Source organism: Myxine glutinosa, chromosome 14, assembly GCF_964187855.1.
Source record: "Myxine glutinosa chromosome 14, kmMyxGlut1.1, whole genome shotgun sequence".
Taxonomy (NCBI): Eukaryota; Metazoa; Chordata; class Myxini; order Myxiniformes; family Myxinidae; genus Myxine; species Myxine glutinosa.
The window spans coordinates 12,579,412-12,603,437 of record NC_136274.1 but is presented as its reverse complement, the minus strand read 5'-3'; the positions used below and the strand labels follow the sequence as shown (position 1 = coordinate 12,603,437).

The following is a 24,026-nucleotide window of genomic DNA, read 5'->3' as shown; positions in this document are numbered from 1 at the left end:
TTGCATTGCATTAACGGTTCGGCACACGTGATAGCTCGCTGCTCTCTGATTGGTTGAAGCGTTTTTTGGACATATCTCGGTAGGTACTTGTCCGATTAATTACAAACCTTGAAAAGGCACATCCTCGGGTCCCCAGCAATATACCTGGCAAGTTTCAAGTATATCGGACCCGTGGTTGTCGAGAAACAGCGGTCACAGACAAACACACAGACACACAGACACACAGACAGACACACAGAGATTGCTGGAATTATAGATAGATGTATCGTTGCTTAGAAACATTATTATTCAAATGTGACCAAATCAAATTTTGCAGCACTCATGCTTGGCATTTCTAAAACACCATTGGAAACAAGCAAAACTCGCACCTTCTCTCTCGAGCTCCGACACCCCACAGAGCTTCACCTTGAACTTGGCAAGGTACGGCGCTTTTGCTGCACTGCAATGGCAGACACAAACGACACGTTACAAATAGTCAGGTTCACTATGTCAATAAATTGTATTTCGTTCAAAATCATGGTAGTTGAGTAAACCTATACATTTTTGGAAAGGTTATAGCATAAGGAAACTAAAAATCAATGTTTACATTTGGAGAGATACCTGTATGGCGGCCATTTTGGATTTTCAAAATGGCCACTGTAAAATACATATTTTGTTCTATTCCTGCCTCTAATTACCCTAAAAACTTTTTAAAATATACTAAACCTATATTTTCAGGGACAAGGAATCCAATGAAAGTATCAAATTAGTGCTATGGGGAATGGTAAGACACGAATCAAAGGTTTTGAATTGCAAAATACTGTCTTTATATTCGCGATAAGTTGCATAATCAAATACATGTTATCATTTTGTACAGGCAGTTAATAACATCAAAATGTGTCACAATAATTCATATCACCAAACATACACAGGCAGTCAGCAAAATCATATATACACATGCGGTCAGTATAACTTCACATCTACACGGGCAGTCAATGACAAAATATACACAGGCAGTCAATGGCATCAAACATACACGATTACAGAATATGCCATTTAGAGTTCGTCATCACTGTCCTGTGTGTCGTATCCGACAATATAGTCCGCATCGTTTTCACAGTCCGTTCCACACAAGCAAAGGTCGGTCAAATTGATTGGCAAATCGAATTGGTCGAATGGTCGATCGAATCGAATCGAATCGATCGAATGGTCGATCGAAACGATTGGTCGAATGGTCGAATGGTCAAATGGAATTCGTCGATTGGTCGAATTGGTCGAATCGAATTGGTCGGAATTGGCAAATGTAAACATTGATTTTCAGATTTTCCATGTAATAACGTTTCCAAAAATGTATAGGTTTGCTAATCTACCATGATTTTGAACGAAAAAACATAGTGAACCTGACTAAAACCGATTCTTCCCATTTTCGGGATGAGCGTAAAAACAGAATAAGAAATACATAAATGTTCAAGATGTCGATTAATCTTCGTACCAATCACATCGTCTAATTCAAATGATAAGTCGTCAACAAGAAAAAGAGCAATCAGAGATTGCAAACCCTCGCCAGGATGTACAGTCACATGGAAAAGTAAGTCCACCCCATGTAAAGTTTTGGTGTTGTCCTTAAGTATTAGCTTAGTCCTGGTGTTGGCTTAGCGGTTAGGGTGCCGGCTTGGGATCCGAGGATCCTCAGTTCGAATCCCGATCGATCGCTGAATTAACGCCAGGGGGGTTCACTCAGCCTGTCATCCTTCCGAGGTCGGCAAATCGAGTACCAGCTTGCTGGGATGAATGATCCCGGTGTGTACCCCGATTTAGAATAGGTACACCGTATCCCTCTGTGTCGTAAGAGGCGACTGAGGGTTGGCGTCAGGAAGGGCATCCGGCCATAAAACATTGCCTCAAACAGGGAACCATGATTGTCATGGGGCCCGCAAGGCTAACCCCCGCTCCAGCGGGGAAAATGGCCTTAAAACGATCATTCATTCATTCATTCCCCCCTTGTAAAGTTTTGACTTCTTCAACATATTTCAACATACAGCTATTTGATCTTCATTTCAACAATATTGACAGATAAAGGTGATATAATATAACAAATATCATGAAACATTTACATTTTGTAGTCCATTGTATAATTTAAATAAACATAAATGCAAATTTCGCATGTGGAAAAAGTAAGCACACCCTTGGCTCTAATAGGTGGTATTGCCCCCTTTGGCAGAAACAACCTCAAGTAGGCGTTTCTTATAATTGTCTACCAGTCTCTGACATCGAGTGGGAGAAATTTTTGCCCACTCCTCCATGCAGAATTCTTTCAGCTGTGTGATGTTTGAGGGGTTTCTTGCATGCACAGCTCGTTTCAAGTCCACCCCACAACATCTCGATGGGATTTAGATCCGGGCTTTGACTTGGCCATTCCAGAACCATCTATTTCTTTATTTTCAGCCATTCCTTGGTGGATTTACTGGTATGTTTAGGGTCATTGTCATGTTGCAAGGTCCACCTTCAGTTGAGCTTCAACTTCCCGACAGATGGCCTCACATTATCCTCAAGCACCCTCTTGTATAATGAAGAATTCATAGTGGATTCTATGATGGTGAGCTGCCCAGGCCCTGTTGCAGCAAAGCTGCCCCAAACCATAATATTTCCACCACCATGCTTTACAGTTGGTATCAGGTTCTTGTGGTCAAATGCTGTCTTTGGTTTTTGCCAAACATGTCTTCTGGTACTGTGGCCAAATAGCTCCAGCTTTGACTCATCTGTCCAGAGCACATTCTTCCAGAAGTTCTGGTCTTTGCCTAGGTGTTCATTGGCAAACTTTAGTCTTGCCCTGATGTTCCTTCTGGACAGCAAAGGTTTCCTCCTGGCACACCCCCCATGTAGATCAAATTTGTGCAGCCTCTTTCTGATGGTAGACTCGTGCACTTTGACAACAGTGGCAAGAGCTACCTGTAGGTCCCGGGATGACATTCTGGGGTTCTTAGAGACTTCTTTCAGCATCTTGCGGTCTGCTCTCGGGCTGAACCTGCTGGGGCGGCCTGGGCTGAACAATTTGGCAGTTGTTTGGAATCTTCTCCACTTGTAGATGATCTTCCGGACAGTCGAATGATTGATTTCAAATTGTTTGGAGATCTTTTTAAATCCCTTCCCAGACTTGTAGGCATCTATAACCTTCTTTCTGAAGGCCTCAGAGAGCTCTTTTGATCTCGGCATGGTGACGCCGCACACTTAAACAACAAACAACACACAGCAACATCCATTTTAAAGGCCATTTTCCCTGCTAGAGCGGGGGTTAGCCTTAAAAGAGCTTAAGGGTGTAGTACTGGTGAACAGGTGATTTTTATTTTTTATTTTTTTTATTTAGCTGAACAGTTTCCTTATAGTTTTATAAACAAGAATCATGCTATTAGAGGTCATAGAAGTACCCCTAATTATTGAAAAATTTCCAAATTTTCTAACATCACACATGCCCCTCAATAACCGGAAGTATAATTATTTGTTATAACTTTAATTTGCATCATTCTTTTGGGCTGAAATTTGGACAGGATATTCAGAATATCATTTCCTTTAAAATGATGAAGGCCTTTGTTTATAGGAGTAGCCATTGTGGATTTATTGAAGGACAACCAAGTTTTATCTGGTAATTGGCATAATTAGCTAATTAGTGAACATTTGACATAATTTCACAAAATCCTCTCATCAGGTAGTAGAGTAACACATGTATAATACATGTACCAAGTTTTGTGTGAAAAGAATGATAGGTGACATGGAAGATAGAAGTTGAAATGTGTTCTTTGTTTTTCCTTGTTTTTTATTGACGGTCAGATTTATGCAAATTATATGCATGTAATATGACAAAGAAGCGTTGAAACTGGTCTGAGAGCCAAGATTATATCTTTCAAGAAAAACTGAAAATTAGAGACCTCTCAAAGGTACCTATGTAGTTTTCTCAATTTTTCACCAGTACTACACCCTTAAACCAAACTTAAAAGAACTTAAACAACAAAGAGCAAACCAAACTAAATGTCTGAGGTTTAAATAAGACAGGTTCCTCCAAGATCCTCTCTAACGATGTTCTAATCATTTGCACCTGAGCTGGTGCACCTGATTCTAATTTTATGTATTTGAAGTAGTGATAAATGTAGGGGTGTACTTACTTTTTCCACATGCGAAATTTGCATTTATGTTTATTTAAATTATACAATGGACTACAAAATGTAAATGTTTCATGATATTTGTTATATTATATCCCCTTTATCTATCAATATTGTTGAAATGAAGATCAAATAGCTGTATGTTGAAATATGTTGAAGAAGTCAAAACTTTACATGGGGTGTACTTACTTTTTCATGTGACTGTATTTTCAGTGGTTTTTAAGGCTTTTGTGTTAAGACAAATATGGCGGCCGAACCACGTGACTGATGACGTCATCATTATTATTTTTTCTCCACTAATTTATTCCTAGATTATGCTCAAGAAATTTCATCTTGATCGGATGACGTTTTGTACTTGTCAAATTATGACGTCATAATGGAGGCACCTATAACATCATCATTCACAGATGTTATTTCACATGGAAAGTTCTTTACAATGATCCATGTCTCAATTTTTTCTATTCAGTGCTTTTGGAGATATGGAGGTACAAAGTTTTTCGGTTTTTCCAAGATGGCAGCCGAACCACGTGATCGATGACGTCATCACTATTTTCTTTCTCCACCAATTTATGCCTACATGACGCTCAATAAATTTCATCTTGATCGGATGACGTTTTGTACTTGTCGAATTATGACGTCATAATGGAGGCACCTATGACATCATCATTAACATATTTTATTCCCCGTGGAGAGATCTTTACAATGAGCCATGTCTCAATTTTTTCTATTCAGCGCTTTCCGAGATATAGAGGTGCAACGTTTGTCGAACATGGCGGCCGAACCACGTAACCTATGACATCATATGAATGAATGAATGAATGAATGATCGTTTTTGAGGCCATTTTTCCCCGCTAAAGCAGGGGTTAGCCTTGCGGGCCCTATGACCTCATGGATCCCTTTTTGAGGCAGTTTTTTTTTATGGCCGGATGCCCTTCCTGACGACAACCCTTAGTCACCTCTTACGATGAGCAGGGATACAGTGTACCTATTCTAAATCGGGGTACACACTGGGATCATTCATCCCAGCAAGCTGGTACTCAATTTGCCGACCTCGGAAGGATGACAGGCTGAGTCAACCCCCCTGGTGTTAATTCAGCGATCGACCGGGATTCGAACTCAGGATCCTAGGATCCCAAGCCGGCACCCTAACAGCTAAGCCAACACCAGGCAATTATGACATCATAATTATCATTAAAAAAAAATTATACAGGTGGAGTTGCACCTATGGTGAAATTTTCCTGTCAGTCGCACCAATGTTTACAACGGTTACAGAGAAAATCATATTTATTCTGTGCGGACAAACAGACAAGCAAACAGACAGACAAACAGACAAACAAACAAACTCAAATGCAATACCCTCTCCTCTGGAGAGGGTAACAAGCAACATTGCAATACAAATGCACAGAAACCGAATGCTCGCTGATGATAAGGTTTTCGCGTCATGTGGGAGTGAAAGCGACCTCTGCATTGGTGTCCCAGACTGATAATCAATGTCCAAGACGATGGCTTCTGGATTGCTGGGCAGATAGCAACCTAGGGCAAGAACAAAACCACACACAGCGCACACGACTCCTTTACAACAACACATGATCCTACTTCCTTACATTTGTTTATAACCATCGTACAAATTAATATGGAAGGATGACATTTACCACTTCCCTGAGCATCACAGCAATTCTTAGAGTTGAAAGCATCCTGCTCTGGCCTAAGAAAAAAACATCTTCATTTTGAGTTTGGCTCATTGACAACAATAACCTCGTGACCATTATGGTTTCAACATTATTGAGGCTTGGAGCAAATGCCCTTTTAAACCCGATTTAATGATTGATTAATCTTGCTGTGTGCACATGCTGAATTTGCCATTTCCTCACCAACTACCGAGTGGACTCTTTAGGGGTCTAGGTGCTTCTTCTGGAGGAATGTTCAACACACCTATTAGAATACAGTCGTTTAAAATGGTCGCTTTTCTTGGACCAGGATACCACGCTTGCTGGAAACATTTAATTGCCATTTTTGTTTCTATATCTAATTAAATATCCGTGTATCTTTTGAGGTCCTGGTGTCATAAAAGTAGAGCAAAAATATATCATTTCTGCACAAACTTTTTGACTTGCTTGGTCCTCCTGCCCTCCGATACCTCAGCCCTCCCTATTCCAGGTAGCACGTGTTTCTCAAAAAAAACCCTCACCTACTCACCGTCCTGAAGTCCAGGATATTTTTCCCCTAAATTTCATGATTGTGGAATCATCTCAATATGTCCGTTGCCTTATCCTCCTGACTTCAGCCTTTCAAATGTGCTTGACGTTCGACCGAAGGTGGTACAAGAATGTGGAATTTATTGGTTCATCGTTTCCCATTCACCATTTTTTGTGCAAGTCATTCACGAGCCGGCTGTCCATGTCTGACGTTCGACTGAAGGTGGCACAAGAATGTGGAATTTATTGGTTCATCGTTTTCCATTCGCCGTTTTTTGTGCAAGTCATTCACGAGCCGGTTGTCCATGTCTGACGTTCGACCAAAGGTGGCACAAGAATGTGGAATATATTGGTTCATCGTTTCCCATTCGCCATTTTTTGTGCAAGTCACGAGCCGGCTGTCCATGTCTGACGTTCGACCAAAGGTGGCACAATAATGTGGAATTTATTGGTTCATCGTTTCCCATTCGCCGTTTTTTGTGCAAGTCATTCACGAGCCGGCTGTCCATGTCTGACGTTCAACTGAAGGTGGTACAAGAAGGTGGAATTTATTGGTTCATCGTTTCCCATTCGCCATTTTTTGTGCAAGTCATTCACGAACCGGGTGTCCATATCTGACGTTCGACTGAATGTGGAACTTATTGGTTCATCGTTTCCCATTCGCCGTTTTTTGTGCAAGTCATTCACGAGCCGGCTGTCCATGTCTGACGTTCGACCGAAGGTGGCACAAGAATGTGGAATCTATTGGCTGCATGGTTTAGCATTCACCGTTTCCGCATCGGTTGTTTGCTTTTTGCTTCCCACCTGTGCATTGCACGGGTACCTCACTAGTCTCTCGTATCTTCGCTGACGAGTTTAATCAAAAGACAGCATGTTGTACTTCACAAACATATTGCATGTCCATTTGAGTGTCGATGATGATGTAAACGGAAGTAAAACACACGAAAAGGATCTTGTTTAACACGTAAATGTTGTTCTTGTTATTTCTGTCTTGTACTTTTATACATTTTTCTATTGCTTTGAGAAGTATGAATATGTTTCCTTTTGTGTGCTCCTTCCGTGTCCTTCTGCTGTCAGAGAATAATAAATGTTTCCGTTGGAACCGCTAAATTAAAGCTTGCGGTTCCGCTTCTTCTTCCTCAATCCTGGACAAAGGCTTTTAAAACAAGGAAGTAAATGTGATTAAAGGAATGACATTTTGTTCCAAGGAAATCGATTATTACCTTACCAACGGTACCATTTGTATTATTGTACAACAACAGAAGCTATTTAGAATAAAGCTTGTTATGGAGAGAGAAACTCAGCCCCCTTTATATAAGGATGTGCATTGTGTACTAATACTTGCACATTGCTAATAACTCATCGAACATGTAAACAATTGTGAAACTCATGTTTAAGAAAAGTTTGCACACCGAGTTTACCTGGCTCGACGTTTATGTCTTGAAGACCTTTCAGACAGGCATCCTTCCTTTCTTGACCTTTGGGTAGAGGCCTTGACGAAGAGCCGTGTGTTTAAAAAAACAAATAAAAGCAAAAGATTACAATGTATGAGGCGTCTATGTCAAAAGATAATAAATAAATAATTGTATTTGTCCATTTGAAGACAACTCAGTACCAGTTAAACAGTCCCAGAACAGCTTAAACAGGTAATTTAAAAAAACTTTTTAAAGTGTGTATTTGTGGTCATGATAAGAAAATAAAGTAACTTCACACTCATCTAAGTGAGAATATTGAAGACACCATTTGATGTTCACATCTCTTATGCAATGCATTATTGTGACAACATGAAACTTGTGGCAATGGCTGTGCACAAATGCGTTACACCAAGAGATAAATAAACAAAATGGTTTGAATGTCGAAACGATGCGACACTGTACCTGATAAGAGCAGAAACGTTGGTGATTTTGGAGAAGAAGTTGAATTCCCGTTCATAAAACTGCATTGCAGGCCCAGACAGGGAACTTATAATCTCCTCCACAAGCTTTTCCAGCGTATCTCCAATCTCAGCTTGACATAGAAAAGGAAAAAACTTCAAACATCGATACAAAGTAAACTAGAAAGCATCTCAAAATGCAAAGCCTGTCCGCGTCAGCATTGTACTGAACTAAACTTGAAGAAAGAACAGCGAAACAAAAATTGTACATTTTATTCATTCAACAACAACAACAACAACAACAACATCATGCATTTTAAGGCCATTTTCCCTGCTAGAGCGGGGGTTAGCCTTGCGGTCCCCATGACCATCTTCTCCATTTTGCCCTATTTTCTGCATCTCTCCTTGTTAACCCCCTTGCCCGCATTTCTTCTTCCACAATCTTTAGCCAAGTCTTTCTCGGTCTTCCCCGTCCTACATTCTGTGGCAGTACATTTTATTCATTCGTGTTTCCATATTCTCATAAACAAAGGTTTGTTGAAGATTTGATGACAAAAGCTCAAATGGTAAGATGTTATGGCCGAGATACACACACTGAAGCTCAATGGTAAATAAATAAAGAAACACGGAAGCGATAAAAAAAGGGCCGTCTCATACTGATGCGCGGCGGACGGCCTGATAAGGCCTATTTGTACTCATTGTGACTTTGCCCTTTGACATTTTGACCCAATTATCAATTAATCTTCTCCATTTATATACTGACTCCACCCATTATTGTAACTTGAAAAATCATACGGCCACCATTTTGGTGATATGCGAAGCTAAGACATCTTTGGAGCTGTAATTCACAATCACTATGTCCTCCCTACAAGTTTTCCTTTCAGTGTAAAACAATCAAAGCAACTGCAGAAGGATCATCAAATATCAAACGTTTGAAGATGAAAAGCATCACGGGTTGTGTGTAGGCCACAGTAGTTATAGGCCTAAGGCTTCAGGCCTTTGGTGTCAACCTATAGGCCAGTGCAATTGGGTTCTATTCAAGCTACATAACCACGATGTATTATACTGTCGTGGCCAAAAATATTGGCACCCTTGCACTTTTTTCAAATAATGCACCATTTCTTACAGAAAATTGTTGAAATAAAAAAATCTCTTAGTATCCACATTTGTATTTCTTTGGTTTTCAGTGTAAGAAAACAAAAGAAGCTGAAAAAATTACGAATTCTTAGCTTATTCCACACAGCATTCCTAAAATGGTCCGGACAATATTATTGGCACCTTTTAGAAGTTTTTTTTTTTTTTTTTTTTTTTTGTATACAAGATCGAGGCTCGTGAAAGAGCGAACATTAATCACACAGAAAGACAAACAGACACATAAAACAAATAACATCGGGAGCGGTAGACAAGATGGGGAGAGAGGGGGAAGGACACAAACACAACATTTGAGAGCAGGGACCGAGAGACATGGAGACATCGAGAGATCTGTGGGAGGGAGAGGGCTTTGGGGGGAGGCATGTGAAGGGGGCGGGGGGGGGGGGGTGGGTTGGGAGAGGTATAAACATATGGACACTGCCAGGACTTCCAGGAAAGAAGTTGGAATTTCAAACAAGGTGGATCTGGGGTGAATTAGTGGGGGTAGAAAAGATCAAGGTTTTGGATGGGGGAAGATAAGAGATGGTGGTGAACAGCTCTTTTAAAGACCTGGAGGGAGGAGTGGGATTGAAGGGAGTGTGGGAGTTTGTTCCAGAGGCGGGAGAAAAGAGGAATGAAAGAGTGAAGGTGAGCAGAGAGCCCAGATTTCGGCAGTTTAACCATCAGAGGGTTGCTGGCAGATCTTGTGCGACCTGTAGGAATATTTGGGGGACAGAGCACAGAGAGAGCTGGGGGAGCAAGGCCGGAGAGGAGTCGGTAGAAGACAGAAAGACCACCTACCTGCCTGCGGTGAGTGAGTGAAAGGCCCTCAGAGATAGCTTCATCGCGGGAGATTCCAATGATTTTGAAAGCTTTGGATTCAACAGCGTGAAGCCGAGCCAGGTGTGAGGCAGGAGCACCAGCCCATAGGGGAGAACAGTATTCCATTGAGCTGCGGATGAAAGCCTTGTATGTGGTGAGGAGCTCAGGTGTGCCGAGGAAGGACTTCGCACGACGGAGGATGCCCAGTCGGCGACTGGCTTTGGAGGCCAGCTTGGAAATGTGGTTTTCCCAAGAAAGATCATGGCAGACAGTAAGACCCAAAAGCTTGAGCGACAGAACTTCTTGGAGAGGATTGTTGAGAAAGTAGATGGGAGGGTTGTCCAGTCGATCTTTTCGAAAAGACATAGTAAGAGAGTGAGATTTGTCAGGATTGAAAGACATGTTGCACTTGTTTGACCAGTCTGTGATTTTGTCCAGGTCTTCAGAGAGTGAGGAGGCTGCAGACTGCCGATCTGAGGGAAGAGGATTGGAGCGGCAGAGAGTGGAGTCATCAGCAAAGAGATAGAGAGGATTTTCCAGAGAGTCGGAGAGATCATTTATAAAGACCACAAAAAGCACAGGGCCCAGCACACTGCCTTGGGGAACTCCAGCCTGAACAGGAAAGGGAGATGAGAGAAATCCATTCAGGGCCACACGTTGACTATGTCCAGAGAGGAAGTCCGCAAGCCATGCATGGAGATTTCCATGGATACCATAGGAGGAGAGTTTGGTGAGCAGAGCTGGGTGCCAGATCGTATCGAAGGCACGTGATATGTCAAGGGAGACAGCTCTGATTTCCTGTTTGGCATTGAGGACCTCCATCCATTGATGAGACAGCAGAAGCAGCATGTCCAGAGTAGAGTGCCCTGGTCTGAAACCAAATTGATGATCAGAGATCAAGCCATTGGAGAAGAGGAAAGATTTCATATCCGAAGCAATGATGGATTCCATGACTTTGCTGATAATTGGGAGCAGGCTGATTGGTCTGTAGTTGCAAGGATCTGTTTTTGCACATTTTTTGTGTAAAGCGGTAATGTTAGCTGATTTCCAGGATGCTGGCAGATGACCTTGAGCAAAAGATAGGGTGAAAAGAACAGAGAGAGGGTGAGATAGAGCGGCAGAGCAGGATTTTAGGACCCATGGGCTGATGCCGTCTTGTCCAGTTGCAGAATCAGAGTCGAGGTTTGACAAAAACTCCTCCACCTTGTCAGGAGAGAAGGACACAGAGTCCAGGAGCAGTTGGGTTCGACTGGGAAAGGTGGGAACAGAGAGAGATGGGTTTGGGACTAAGGATTTTGAGGCAAACACAGAGTTGAGGCATTCGGCTTTGTCACGTGCGATGTCAACTGTGTGGCTATTTGAGGTAAGGGAGGGGATGGAGGGGGAACAAACACCAGAAACGGATTTGACCAGACGCCACCAGGATTTGGAGGAAGGAGACAGGTTTGAGAGTTCATTCTTGAGTGAGGAGAGATCGTGCTTCCTGGCACTCCTGAGGGTAGACACACACTTGTTCCGAGCTTGGTGGAAGGAACTGAGATTGCCTTCAGTTGGATTAGCCTTCCAAGAGGCAAAGGCAAGTTGTTTCAGGGCAACTGCCTCACCACAAGATTCAGTGTACCATGGATGGGAGGAAGGGTAAGAAAACTGAAGGCGAGATGGGATAAATCTGTGCATGAGAGAGATCAGTTTGCTTTGGAAGAATTCCCAGGAAGAATTGATGTCAGAGGCAGTGGAGATGGGAGACCAATCCAGACGATTGATGGCTGCTTGAAGACCGTCCCAGTCGGCCTGAGTGAAATGCCAGACTCGTCGACGCTGAGGAGGCTCTCTGAGAATGGCCAGAGAGATATCCACTTTGACAAGCACATGATCAGAAGAACCGATTGGAGCAGAAGAAGAGCAGCAGACATTAGCAGGGAAGTTTGTCATAACCAAGTCAAGAAGAGAAGATACTTCATTGGCTGAGATCCGGGTCGGGAAATTGACAGATTGTGTCAATCCCAGTGAGTCACAGAAGTCCTTTGCTGAGGTGCCATGACTGGTGAGAGAGGAACCCACACCCAACCAGGTGACATGATGACAGTTGAAGTCACCACATATGAGGAAGAGAGAGTTGGGATGAGTGGATAGAAGTTGGTCCATGTTGTCAGACATTGAAATGTAGATGGAGTCATCACTGTTTGGGGGACGGTACAGAACACATATGAACAAAAGGCGGGAGCGGAGAGGAAGCCGTAGCCAGAGGTACTCCTGGGGGTGAGGAGTTGTGATTTTTGTTGTGATTTTCAAGTTAGCAATCCGAATCAGAACGATGGAGGGATGGACCCTCTCGCGAGATCTCGGAGACGGTGGGAGGGATTTTCGAAGCTCCACACGGTCTCCACGTTTTTCGAAGTTAAGTCTGTTCACAATTGTATTTTGTCGAAACTGTATTTATCTTTCGGTGTGTGAAGTTATTGTGTGCAACTTTGGTTGTTTCTCGGTGTTTATCTTTCATAAATTGATCGTCTGTTTGCCGTGCAAGGCCTTTGCCGCGTCGCGAACGATTTGAAATCGAAGTTAAGTGATTGTTCCCATTTGTATTTTCGTTAAAACTGTATTTATTTATGGTGTTGTACGTATATTGTGTCCCGACGAAGATTTTTCGGTGCAAATCTTTCATACCTGTATTGAAAATCGTGTTAATTCGTGTCGTGTCTTGAGGCCTTGTACAGTGTACACTGTACAACCTTGAGGCTTTGTTTTTCTCTCAGCGGTCCGTCGTTTGTGATCCAATAACTTTCGTTCTCTGTATTCCCAGTCTTTTCACCCATAGCCGACTTCCTTGTGTAAATCTCAACTCAAAAAAAACCAAAAAAAAAAACATTTCCTTCTCTGTTCTCATTCGTTTATTCATTCTTATTCGTTCGTTCGTTCTTCGACCACGTGTTTCTCCCCCATTTCCCCAGATAGTTTTCACTGTTATTAACCTTCAATGTTTACACTTTCCCCTCAAGTTATGTATACCGTCATATTTTATAACACCTTTTTCTTCTTCTTCTTTAAAAGGCTGCTTTCGACTTGCTCACCAAATCAATTCATCCCCAAAAAAATATCCATCTCCTATAGTGCCTTTTTTCTACATTCCTTAAACTCTCCTGCACTCCATCCTCCATCCAGCGTCCTTAAACGTATTTTTAACTCGAAGGTCACAAGAAACTCATTTTGCAATAAATGTTCGTTTCCCATAAATCGTACACTTTCTAAAATCCAATCTCACCCCTCCCCTCCAAATCTTCCCCATAACCCCTCCCCTCCAAATCTTCCCCATCACCCATCCCTTTCAAATCTCCCCCCTTGCCCCCTCCCTCCTAAACTACCCCCTCACCCCTCCCCGCCAAGACGCCCCCTCACCCCTCCCCTCCTAGACTCCTCCCTCACCCCTCCCCTCCAAATCTCCCCCATATCCCATCCCTTTCAAATCCCTCCCCTTGTCCCTTCCCTCCCAAACTCCCCCCTCACCCCTCCCCTTCAAATCTCCCCACCCTCATTGCTTCTCAATTTCCCCCCTCTCACTCCCCCTCCTCAAAGCGTCCTCCCCGCTTCTTCCCCCTTCCAACTCTCACCTCCATCTCCCCCCAACCTTCTGCCTCGCTCTTCCCCCTCCTCAAATAACACCTCATTGTGCCTCACCCAATCACCATAAAACCTTTTGTCAGCCCCATCCTTCCCTTTCTCCGAGCTATTCTGAAATCTCTGACACACCTTCAACAGCTCTCCCTACCTCTTCATTAACGGTATGGACCTCAAACATCCGGGGCCTTCGTTCAAACTTAACTGATCTCTCCATACAGGTTGCTTCTGTCAAACCAGACGTGATCTGCTTAACAGAAACTTTCCTCCTTTATGATGTCTCTGATTCCTTAGTATCTCTCCCGGGCTACTCCCTCCTCCGGTATGATAGACCTGAGCCTCGTCCTGGAGGTGGGGTTGCTATCTTTATCAAAAACTCTCTTCCTCACTCGCCCTGCACTGCACTCTCTCCACCTCACCCCCAGGAATACCTCTGGCTACGGCTTCCCCTTCGCTCCCACCTCTTGTTCATATGTGTGTTGTACCGTCCACCAAACAGTGATGACTCCATCTACATCTCGCTGTCTGATAATATGGACCAACTTCTATCTACTCATCCCAACTCTCTCTTCCTCATATGTGGTGATTTCAACTGTCATCATGCCAGTTGGCTGGGTGTGGGTACCTCTCTCACCAGCCATGGCTCTTCAGCAAAGGACTTCTGCGACTCACTGGGACTGACACAATCTGACAATTTCCCGACCCGGATCTCAGTCAACGGAACATCTTCTCTTCTGGACTTGGTTATGACTAACTTCCCTGAAAATGTCTGCTGCTCTTCTTCTGCTCCAATCGGATCATCTGATCATGTCCTTGTTAAAGTGGACATCTCTCTGACCATCCTCAGGGAGCCTGCTCAGCGTCGACGAGTCTGGCATTTCACTCAGGCCAACTGGCACGGTCTTCAAGCAGCCATCAATCATCTGGACTGGTCTCCCATCTCTACCACCTCTGACATCAACTCATCCTGGGAATTCTTCCAAAGTAAATTGCTATCTCTCATGCACAGATATATCCCATCTCGTCTTCAGTTGTCATACCCTTCCTCCCGTCCATGGTACACGGAATCTTGTGGTGAGGCTGTTGCCCAGAAACAACTTGCCTTCGTCTCCTGGAAAGCAAATCCAACGGAAGGAAATCTCATTTCCTTTCACAAAGCCCGAAACAAGTGTGTGTCCACCCTCAGGAGAGCCAGGAAACAATATCTCTCCGTTCTCAAGACCGAACTCTCTGATCTGTCTCCCTCTTCCAAATCCTGGTGGCGTCTGGTCAAATCCATTTCTGGTGTTTGTTCCCCCTCCATCCCCTCCCTTACCTCAAACGGCTACACAGCTGACTCCGCACGTGAAAAAGCTGAATGCCTCAACTCTGTATTTGCCTCTAAATCTTGTGTCCCAAACCCATCCCTCTCTGTACCCACCATACCCAGTCGTAACCTGCTGCTGCTGGACTCCGTGTCCTTTCCTCCTGACAAGGTGGAAAAGTTTCTGTCAACCCTCGACTCTGATTCTGCAACTGGACCCGACGGCATCAGCCCACGGGTCCTAAAATCCTGCTCTGCCACTCTATCTCACCCTCTCTCTGTTCTCTTCACCCTCTCTTTTGCTCAAGGTCAACTGCCATCTGCTTGGAAATCAGCCAACATCACCGCTATGCACAAAAAAGGTGCAAAAACAGATCCTAGCAACTACAGACCAATCAGCCTTCTCCCAATTATCAGCAAAGTCATGGAATCCATCATTGCTTCGGATATGAAATCTTTCCTCTTCTCCAATGGCTTGATCTCTGATCATCAATTTGGTTTCAGACCAGGTCACTCTACTCTGGAGTGATGCTGTCTTCTGCTGTCTCAACAATGGATGGAGGTCCTCAATGCCAAACAGGAAATTAGAGCTGTCTCCCTCGACATATCACGTGCCTTCGACACGGTCTGGCACCCCGCTCTGCTCACCAAACTCTCCTCCTTTGGTATCCATGGAAATCTCCACGCATGGCTGGCGGACTTCCTCTCTAGTCGTCGTCAACGTGTGGCCCTGAATGGGTTTCTCTCATCTCCTCTTCCTTATTTAGGCTGGAGTTCCCCAAGGCAGTGTTCTGGGCCCCGTGCTTTTTTTGTTCTTCATCAATGATCTCTCTGACTCTCTTGAAAATCCTCTCTATCTCTTTGCTGATGACTCCACTCTCTGCCGCTCCATTCCTCTTCCCTCAGATCGGCAGTCTGCAGCCTCCTCACTCTCTGAAGACTTGGACAAAATCACAGACTGGGCAAACAAGTGGAACATGTCTTTCAATCCTGACAAATCTCACACTCTTACTATGTCTCTCCGAAAAGATCGACTGGACAACCCTCCCATCTACTTTCTCAACAATCCTCTCCAAGAAGTTCTGTCGCTCAAGCTTTTGTGTCTCACTATCTGCCATGATCTTTCTTGGGAAAACCACATTTCCAAGCTGGCCTCCAAAGCCAGTCGCCGACTGGGCATCCTCTGTCGTGCGAAGTCCTTCCTCGGCACACCTGAGCTCCTCACCACATACAAGGCTTTCATCCGCAGCTCAATGGAATACTGTTCTCCCCTCTGGGCCGGTGCTCCTGCCTCACACCTAGCTCGGCTTCACGCTGTTGAAACCAAAGCTTTCAGAATTATTGGAATCTCCCGCGATGAAGCTATCTCTGAGGGCCTTTCACTCACTCACCGCAGGCAGGTAGGTGGTCTTTCTGTCTTCTACCGACTCCTCTCCGGCCTTGCACCCCCAGCTCTCTCTGTGCTCTGTCCCCCAAATATTCCTACAGGTCGCACAAGATCTGCCAGCAACCCTCTGATGGTTAAACTGCCGAAATCTCGGCTCTCTGCTCACCTTCACTCTTTCATTCCTCTTTTCTCCCGCCTCTGGAACAAACTCCCTCACTCCCTTCAATCCCACTCCTCCCTCCAGGTCTTTAAAACAGCTGTTCACCACCATCTCTTATCTTCCCCCATCCAAAACCTTGATCTTTTCTACCCCTGCTAATTCACCCCAGATCCACCTTGTTTGAAATTCCAACTTCTTTCCTGGAAGTCCTGGCAGTGTCCATATGTTTTATACCTCTCCCACCGCCCCCTTCCCATGCCCCCCCCCCCCAAAGCCCTCGCCCTCTCTCAGATCTCTCGATGTCTCCATGTCTCTCGGTCCCTGCTCTCAAATGTTGTGTTTGTGTCCTTCCCCCTCTCTCCCCATCTTGTCAACCGCTCCCGATGTTATATGTTTTATGTGTCGGTTTGTCTTTCTGTGTGATTAATGTTCGCTCTTTCACGAGCCTCGATCTTGTATACAAAAAACAAACAAAAAATTTTTTTTTAATGTGAATTTAGACCATGTAGTGAGGGAGACGTATAAGATATTGAATTTCTTTTTTTTGAAGTGGAATGAGTTGGAGAGGAAATTGAGAAAAGTGTTACGTGGTCCTCCCGGTAACTACCTGGTCTTGGTGACCCCCGGACCGTGGGAGGGACCCCGCCAGAAAGATATATGGTTTATACGCTTTCGTAACGCAATCAATATGAATTCCGGTCAAGAAGAAACCCCACACCAAGGATCCGGAATAATCAATAATATATTCACTGAGCAATCAACAACCATCAACAATGCACAATCAATATTACAAAGATGTACACTCATCTACACAAACTCTAAGATGGCCATCTTATAGATTCCTCACGTGAGCCCCACTCCTGACTCCCTCCGTGGTCAATGTATCCCCCAATGTCTCTCGTCTCCGCACACGGGCGGTTGAACGAACCCCGGGCGGACGTGCTCCAAACTTGCCGTCTCGTACTGGGGACAGCTGTTGCAGCGCACCTCCTTGCCACGCAACGGGGCAACCCAGCGCGGCTTCCAACGTGCGACCCGTACGCGTCCTTGTAGACGGGGCAAAACCGAGCGCGATTTGTAACGCGTGCGAGGCTCCAAAGTGCGATCGCTTGGTTCCGTGCACGAACTCACGGGGACTTCACGTGCCCAAAGGTAATTACGCGGCCAGGTAACTCCTCTCGCCAAACGGGTTTCGGAACGCCTCTGTTTTCCGCGCAGCGTAAGGTCGATTCCACCTTCTCGTCGTCGCGGGGCGAGGAAGAGGAAGCACCGTCCTTTTCTCTCCTCGTGTCTTTTCTTCTTCCGTTTCCGGCCACTTCCGTTTCCGGCCACTGGTTCCGAAGGGCTCCTGACCCTCCCATCACAACAACCCTTAATATAATACACACGGATAAGCAACCTGAATGGTAATTTACATACATTCACATAAATATGTAACACTCCCCCCCTTCAAGAAAGAAAGTTTGAACCCAGCGAAAACTTTCTTTGCCGGCCAATTTGGAGAAACAAACCAGATCACTCAACCCCCCCCCCCCCCAGATTAACTCAATCTGGACAAAGCGTCCGCCACGACATTGTCCCGGCCCCGTACATGTTCAATTTCCAAGTTGAACCCCTGCAAAGCCAAACTCCATCTCATCAACCTCTGATTTTTATTTTTCATTCTTTGAATGAAGGTTAAGGGGTTGTGATCCGTAAAGACCTTTATGGGAAAGGACGTGATTCCTAAATACACCTCATAATGTTGAAGCCCTAGCAGGAGAGCCAGGGTCTCTTTCTCCACGGTGGCATAATTTACCTGATGTTTATTGAACTTTTTGGAGTAGTAGCACACGGGGTGGTCCACCCCATCCTCATCTTCCTGTAACAAGACCGCTCCCGCCCCCACATCGCTTGCATCTACGGCCAACTTGAAAGGTGCCTGAAAGTCCGGAGCGGTTAGGACCGGAGAGCTCATTAGTATCGCTTTGACATGGGCAAAGGCCGCCTGACATTTGCCATCCCAAACGAATGGGGTCTCCTTTCTCAACAAACTCGTTAAAGGGGCTACCACATCCGAAAAATTCTTACAGAACCGCCGGTACCACCCCGCCATCCCTAAGAATCTCATCAGCTCTTTCTTCCCCTTTGGGACTTGGAAGCGATCGATAGCTTCTACCTTGGCGGTCACTGGTTGTACTTGACCCTGCCCTACTACATGGCCGAGGAACACTACCTGTGCTCTTACAAATTCACTCTTGGCTAAGTTGATGGTCAGACCTGCCTCGGACATCGTCTGAAAAAATGCATGGATTTGCTTAATATGGTCTTCCATGGTCATGGTGTGGATGATTACATCATCCAGATATGCCTCCACCCCCTCCAGGTCTGCAATGAGCCTATTAATCAGTCGTTGAAATGTCGCCGGCCCGTTCTTCAACCCAAAAGGGAGGACCTTGTACTGATATAACCCGTTCGGAGTGACCAAAGCTGAGATTTCTTTGGCTCTATCGGTAAGAGGGATCTGCCAATACCCTTTCAGCAAGTCAAATTTGGTAACAAATTTAGCTGGGCCTATTCGATCAATACAGTCGTCAATCCTCGGGAGCGGATAGGAGTCGGTCTTGGTCACTGCATTCACCCGTTTTAAATCCGTACAACACCGGAAGCTGCCATCGGGTTTCGGAACCAACACACATGGGGAGCTCCATTCACTGTTGCTTGGTTCGATGATGTCATTGTCCAACATATATTGCATCTCCTTCCGAAGGTACTCCATCTTCACCGGGTTCATCCGATAGGGGTGTTGTTTCACTGGAGTGGCCTCCCCCACCTCGATATCATGATATACTAAGTCCGTACGACCAGGTACATCTGTGAACAAATGTTTAAATTCGAACATTAGGCTGGACAGTTGTCCTTGCTGTTCCCTTGTTAAATGACCTAACTTCTCATCCAAATGATTCAACACTTCGGTGTTCGTCAATTTGGGGCAGGCCTGGTCATCCAAGTTATCAAACTTCACACCGGCGTTTCCGTCCATTGTCACTGGTACGACCGGTGAGACAGGAACTACGTCTTCCACCGGTTCCCTCTCATGATATTTCTTCAGTCGGTTGACATGACACAACTGTCGCTTTTTTCGTCGGTCGGGAGTGGTCACCACGTAGTCTGTCTCATTCACCCTCTCCTCCACTGCATAAGGACCGAAATATCTAGCCTGGAGGGGCTGACCTGGAACGGGCAGCAATACTAACACCCGGTCCTGAGGACTGAAATTCCTTATCTGCGAGGTCTTGTCATGTCTCTCCTTCATTTTCCCCTGGGCCCTTCTCAAGTTCCGTCGTGCCACCTCACACGCCTTTGCCAATCGGTTTTTTACTGTGGCCACATACTCCCTCATCGGTGTCCGGGACTCCTGTAGTAACCACTGTTCTTTCACCAATTTCAACGGTCCCCGCACTGCGTGTCCAAACACCAGTTCAAACGGGCTGAATCCCAAGGAATCCTGCACGGACTCCCTCGCCGCAAACAACAATAGGGGTATCCCTTCATCCCAATCCTTGGCACATTCAAAACAATACGTTCGGATCATATTCTTTAAAGTCTGGTGAAACCTTTCCAGGGCCCCTTGGCTCTCGGGATGGTAGGCGCTGGATCTTACTTGTTCCACCCCCAACAGGTGTACCACTTGCTGGAACAGTGTGGACATGAAATTGGTCCCCTGATCCGATTGAATGATCCTAGGTAGGCCAACCCAAGTGAAAAATTTAATCAAGGCCTTTGCAATAACTGCCGCCGTTATTTTCCTCAGGGGCACTGCCTCGGGGAACCTGGTGGACGCACACATGATGGTCAGTAAGTATTGATGTCCAGCTTTGGTTTTGGGTAAAGGGCCCACACAGTCCACAATGACTCGGCTGAATGGCTCTTCAAAAGCTGGAATTGGCTTTAACGGGGCGGGGGGAATTTTTTGATTCGGCTTTCCCACCAGCTGACAAGAATGGCAGGACTTGCAGAACTCCGCCACATCCCGTCGCAGTCCCGGCCAGAAAAAATGTACTAATATCCTGTCACAGGTCTTGTTCACTCCCAGGTGCCCGGCCCAAGGGGTCTCATGTGCCAAACTCAAGATCTCCTTCCGGTACAGCGGTGGCACCACAATCTGATAGTGAACTTTCCACTCATCGTCTGCGGGTACCTCCGGGGGCCTCCATTTCCTCATTAGGGTTTCCCCCTTCATGAAATACCCCACAGGTATCTTCGTAGCCTCTTCTTCCGTAACGGCTTTCTCCATTAACCTCTGGATCTCCGAGTCTTCGTGTTGTTCTTCCACTAGTCTCCTTCGGACCAGCGCGGTTTGCTCCACTTCGTTCTCTGCGGTCTCCGACGGACACTCCACGTCCCCTTGCGTTCCAGACGCTACCCTTTCTCGAAATTCCTGGGAATCCCTCCCCTGGTTATTTCCCTGTTCCGAGTTGTCTTCCCGTACCTCTAAGGGTTCCAACTCCCCCTCTCTTTCTTCCTCCTTCTCTTCCGCGTGCTTTCTACCCATAGCCCGAGTCACTGCACAGGATGGAAAGATACCCGGAATCTCCATCTCTAACCGAGTGGTGTTATTTTCCTTACTGGGCTTGTCCACCATTCTTGGATTACCCGAAACTCGCCCCCCGGCCAAATCATTCCCGATAATAAAAGAGATTCCCTCCACAGGAAGGGTGGCTTGTAAGCCTACGGTGACCGGCCCGGATACCAACTCAGAACTCAACTGGATGACATGAAGCGGAGCTTTAACATAGCCCCCGACCCCCTGTAAAAGCACACTAACCCCAGTTGCCGTCTTCTCCGACAATGGCAAAATGCCCTCCAGCATCAACGATTGGTGTGCTCCTGTGTCCCTCAATACCCTAACTGGCTTCTGGTTACTCGGGTCGCCATCCAGCGACACGAACCCCTCTGAAATGAAATGTTTGTAGCCCTCCTGAACAAGGTTCTCCCGGGACGCCGTACCTTTGACAGGGGAATCTTCCCCCAGCTCTGCTCTCCAAGAATGATTTCTCACACTTGCCAGTGCATTCGGAGTCGCACTAGACTGATTCCGTTCCGGGTTCTCCCTTTTTCGGAGGTAACATTGGGACATCAAGTGTTAAGTTTTATGGCAAAAAGCACAAGTAGGCCCGGGGGAGAACCTCGGGGTCGGCCTTGAGCCCCCCGAAAAATAAGTTTGTCTTGGGCCCGTAGCCCTCGGATTTCTAACCGTTGGGGTATCATAGTTGTCCCCATAATCATCTCGAGGCCGCCGCCATGTAAGGTCATTCTCCGCCCCGGGTGTTCCATAACTCCCCTGCTGAAGTCTAGGCGAGGAGTTAGGTTTGTGGACCCCTATTCGGTGGGTTAAGGCATAATCATCTGCCATGGTGGCTGCGTCCCACAACTTCGGTACTTTCTTTTCCTGCAGGTACACTTTGATGTCCTCGTGGACACACTGCTGGAATTCCTCCACCAGGATCAAGTCCCGCAATGTTTCGAAGTCTTTCCCGACTCCTTTTGACTCACACCACCGATCAAACATGTTTTCTTTCACTCTGGCAAACTCCACATGGGTCTCACTCTCCCTCTTCCTGGCATTCCTGAATTTTTGCCTGTAAGCTTCCGGAACCAACTCATAGGCTTTGAGGATGTGCTTCTTCAGTACCTCATAATCTGCACATTGGTCCATTGGTAGCGCCGAATAAATTTCCTGAGCTTTCCCCACCAGCACACTTTGCACGAGTATGGTCCATGCCTCCTCCGGCCAGTTTAATTGTCGAGCCACTTTCTCAAAGTGTGGAAAAAATTTCGCGACTTCTTTTTCACTGAACGGTGGAACCAGCCTCACATGTCTGCCCACATCCCAGGTTTTCTGGTTAGGTGTCGACCCCGTCAGCAAGGGTGGTGCCTCTCCCCGTTCTCTCATTAACTCCAGCTCCTTGAATTTGATTTCTTGCTGAAGCTCCATGTCACGTTCCTTTAATTCCCTTTCCGCTTTTCTCTCCTCTGCTTCGAGGTCCCTTGCAGCTCTCCTTTCCTCTGCTTGTTCCTTTTCTCTTCTTTCCTGGAGTTCTCTTTCCACTCTCCTTTCCTCTGCTTGTTTCTCTTCCCTCCTCTCTTCTGCTTTCCTTTCTTCTTCTGCTCTTTCCTTTTCTGCTTTCCTTTCTTCTTCTGCTCTTTCCTTTTCTGCTTTCCTTTCTTCTTCTTTAATCCGTTCCTGGCTCCGTAACTGCAACTCCAGTTTCCGGAGCTCAACGTCTTCTGGTTCTTCGGGTAGCCACTCCCAGGCTAACTCGTCCCATTTTCCTAATCCCACCATAGATTGTATCACCGTGGCCTGCAACTCTGCCTTCCTCAAATTAGTTCGGACCTCCAAGTTAAAATGTTTGGCCAATTTCAAGAGGTCCGACTTTAGCAACGCTCGGAACTGTGCCTCACTCGGTGTTACCCCAAAGTTCTGTGCCACAAACGCCATGGTGCCTATCGTTAACACCTGTTAACCTTCACCCAAGATTTTACCCCAATTTCTCACAAAAAAAATTTACCAATTAATAATTAATTAATAAATTTTAATTAATTAAAATTATTATTTTATTACTTTATACAATTTTAAATCCCGGACGAGCCCCCAATTCTGTTACGTGGTCCTCCCGGTAACTACCTGGTCTTGGTGACCCCCGGACCGTGGGAGGGACCCCGCCAGAAAGATATATGGTTTATACGCTTTCGTAACGCAATCAATATGAATTCCGGTCAAGAAGAAACCCCACACCAAGGATCCGGAATAATCAATAATATATTCACTGAGCAATCAACAACCATCAACAATGCACAATCAATATTACAAAGATGTACACTCATCTACACAAACTCTAAGATGGCCATCTTATAGATTCCTCACGTGAGCCCCACTCCTGACTCCCTCCGTGGTCAATGTATCCCCCAATGTCTCTCGTCTCCGCACACGGGCGGTTGAACGAACCCCGGGCGGACGTGCTCCAAACTTGCCGTCTCGTACTGGGGACAGCTGTTGCAGCGCACCTCCTTGCCACGCAACGGGGCAACCCAGCGCGGCTTCCAACGTGCGACCCGTACGCGTCCTTGTAGACGGGGCAAAACCGAGCGCGATTTGTAACGCGTGCGAGGCTCCAAAGTGCGATCGCTTGGTTCCGTGCACGAACTCACGGGGACTTCACGTGCCCAAAGGTAATTACGCGGCCAGGTAACTCCTCTCGCCAAACGGGTTTCGGAACGCCTCTGTTTTCCGCGCAGCGTAAGGTCGATTCCACCTTCTCGTCGTCGCGGGGCGAGGAAGAAGAAGCACCGTCCTTTTCTCTCCTCGTGTCTTTTCTTCTTCCGTTTCCGGCCACTTCCGTTTCCGGCCACTGGTTCCGAAGG

The 24,026-nt window shown here is 45.8% G+C and overlaps 1 protein-coding gene across 1 annotated transcript in view; it reads right to left on the bottom strand.

Annotated features, from left to right (window-relative positions):
* Positions 1–24,026, bottom strand: part of PI4KA (phosphatidylinositol 4-kinase alpha) — a 261,370-nt gene that overhangs the window by 36,652 nt on the left and 200,692 nt on the right. Inside the window, exons 45-48 of the mRNA XM_068135196.2 lie at positions 8,206–8,335; positions 7,750–7,820; positions 5,594–5,666; positions 369–439 (exon numbers count right to left, since the gene is read on the bottom strand). Coding sequence (XP_067991297.2) covers positions 369–439; positions 5,594–5,666; positions 7,750–7,820; positions 8,206–8,335 — 345 coding nt within the window. The remainder of the gene's footprint in view (positions 1–368; positions 440–5,593; positions 5,667–7,749; positions 7,821–8,205; positions 8,336–24,026) is intronic.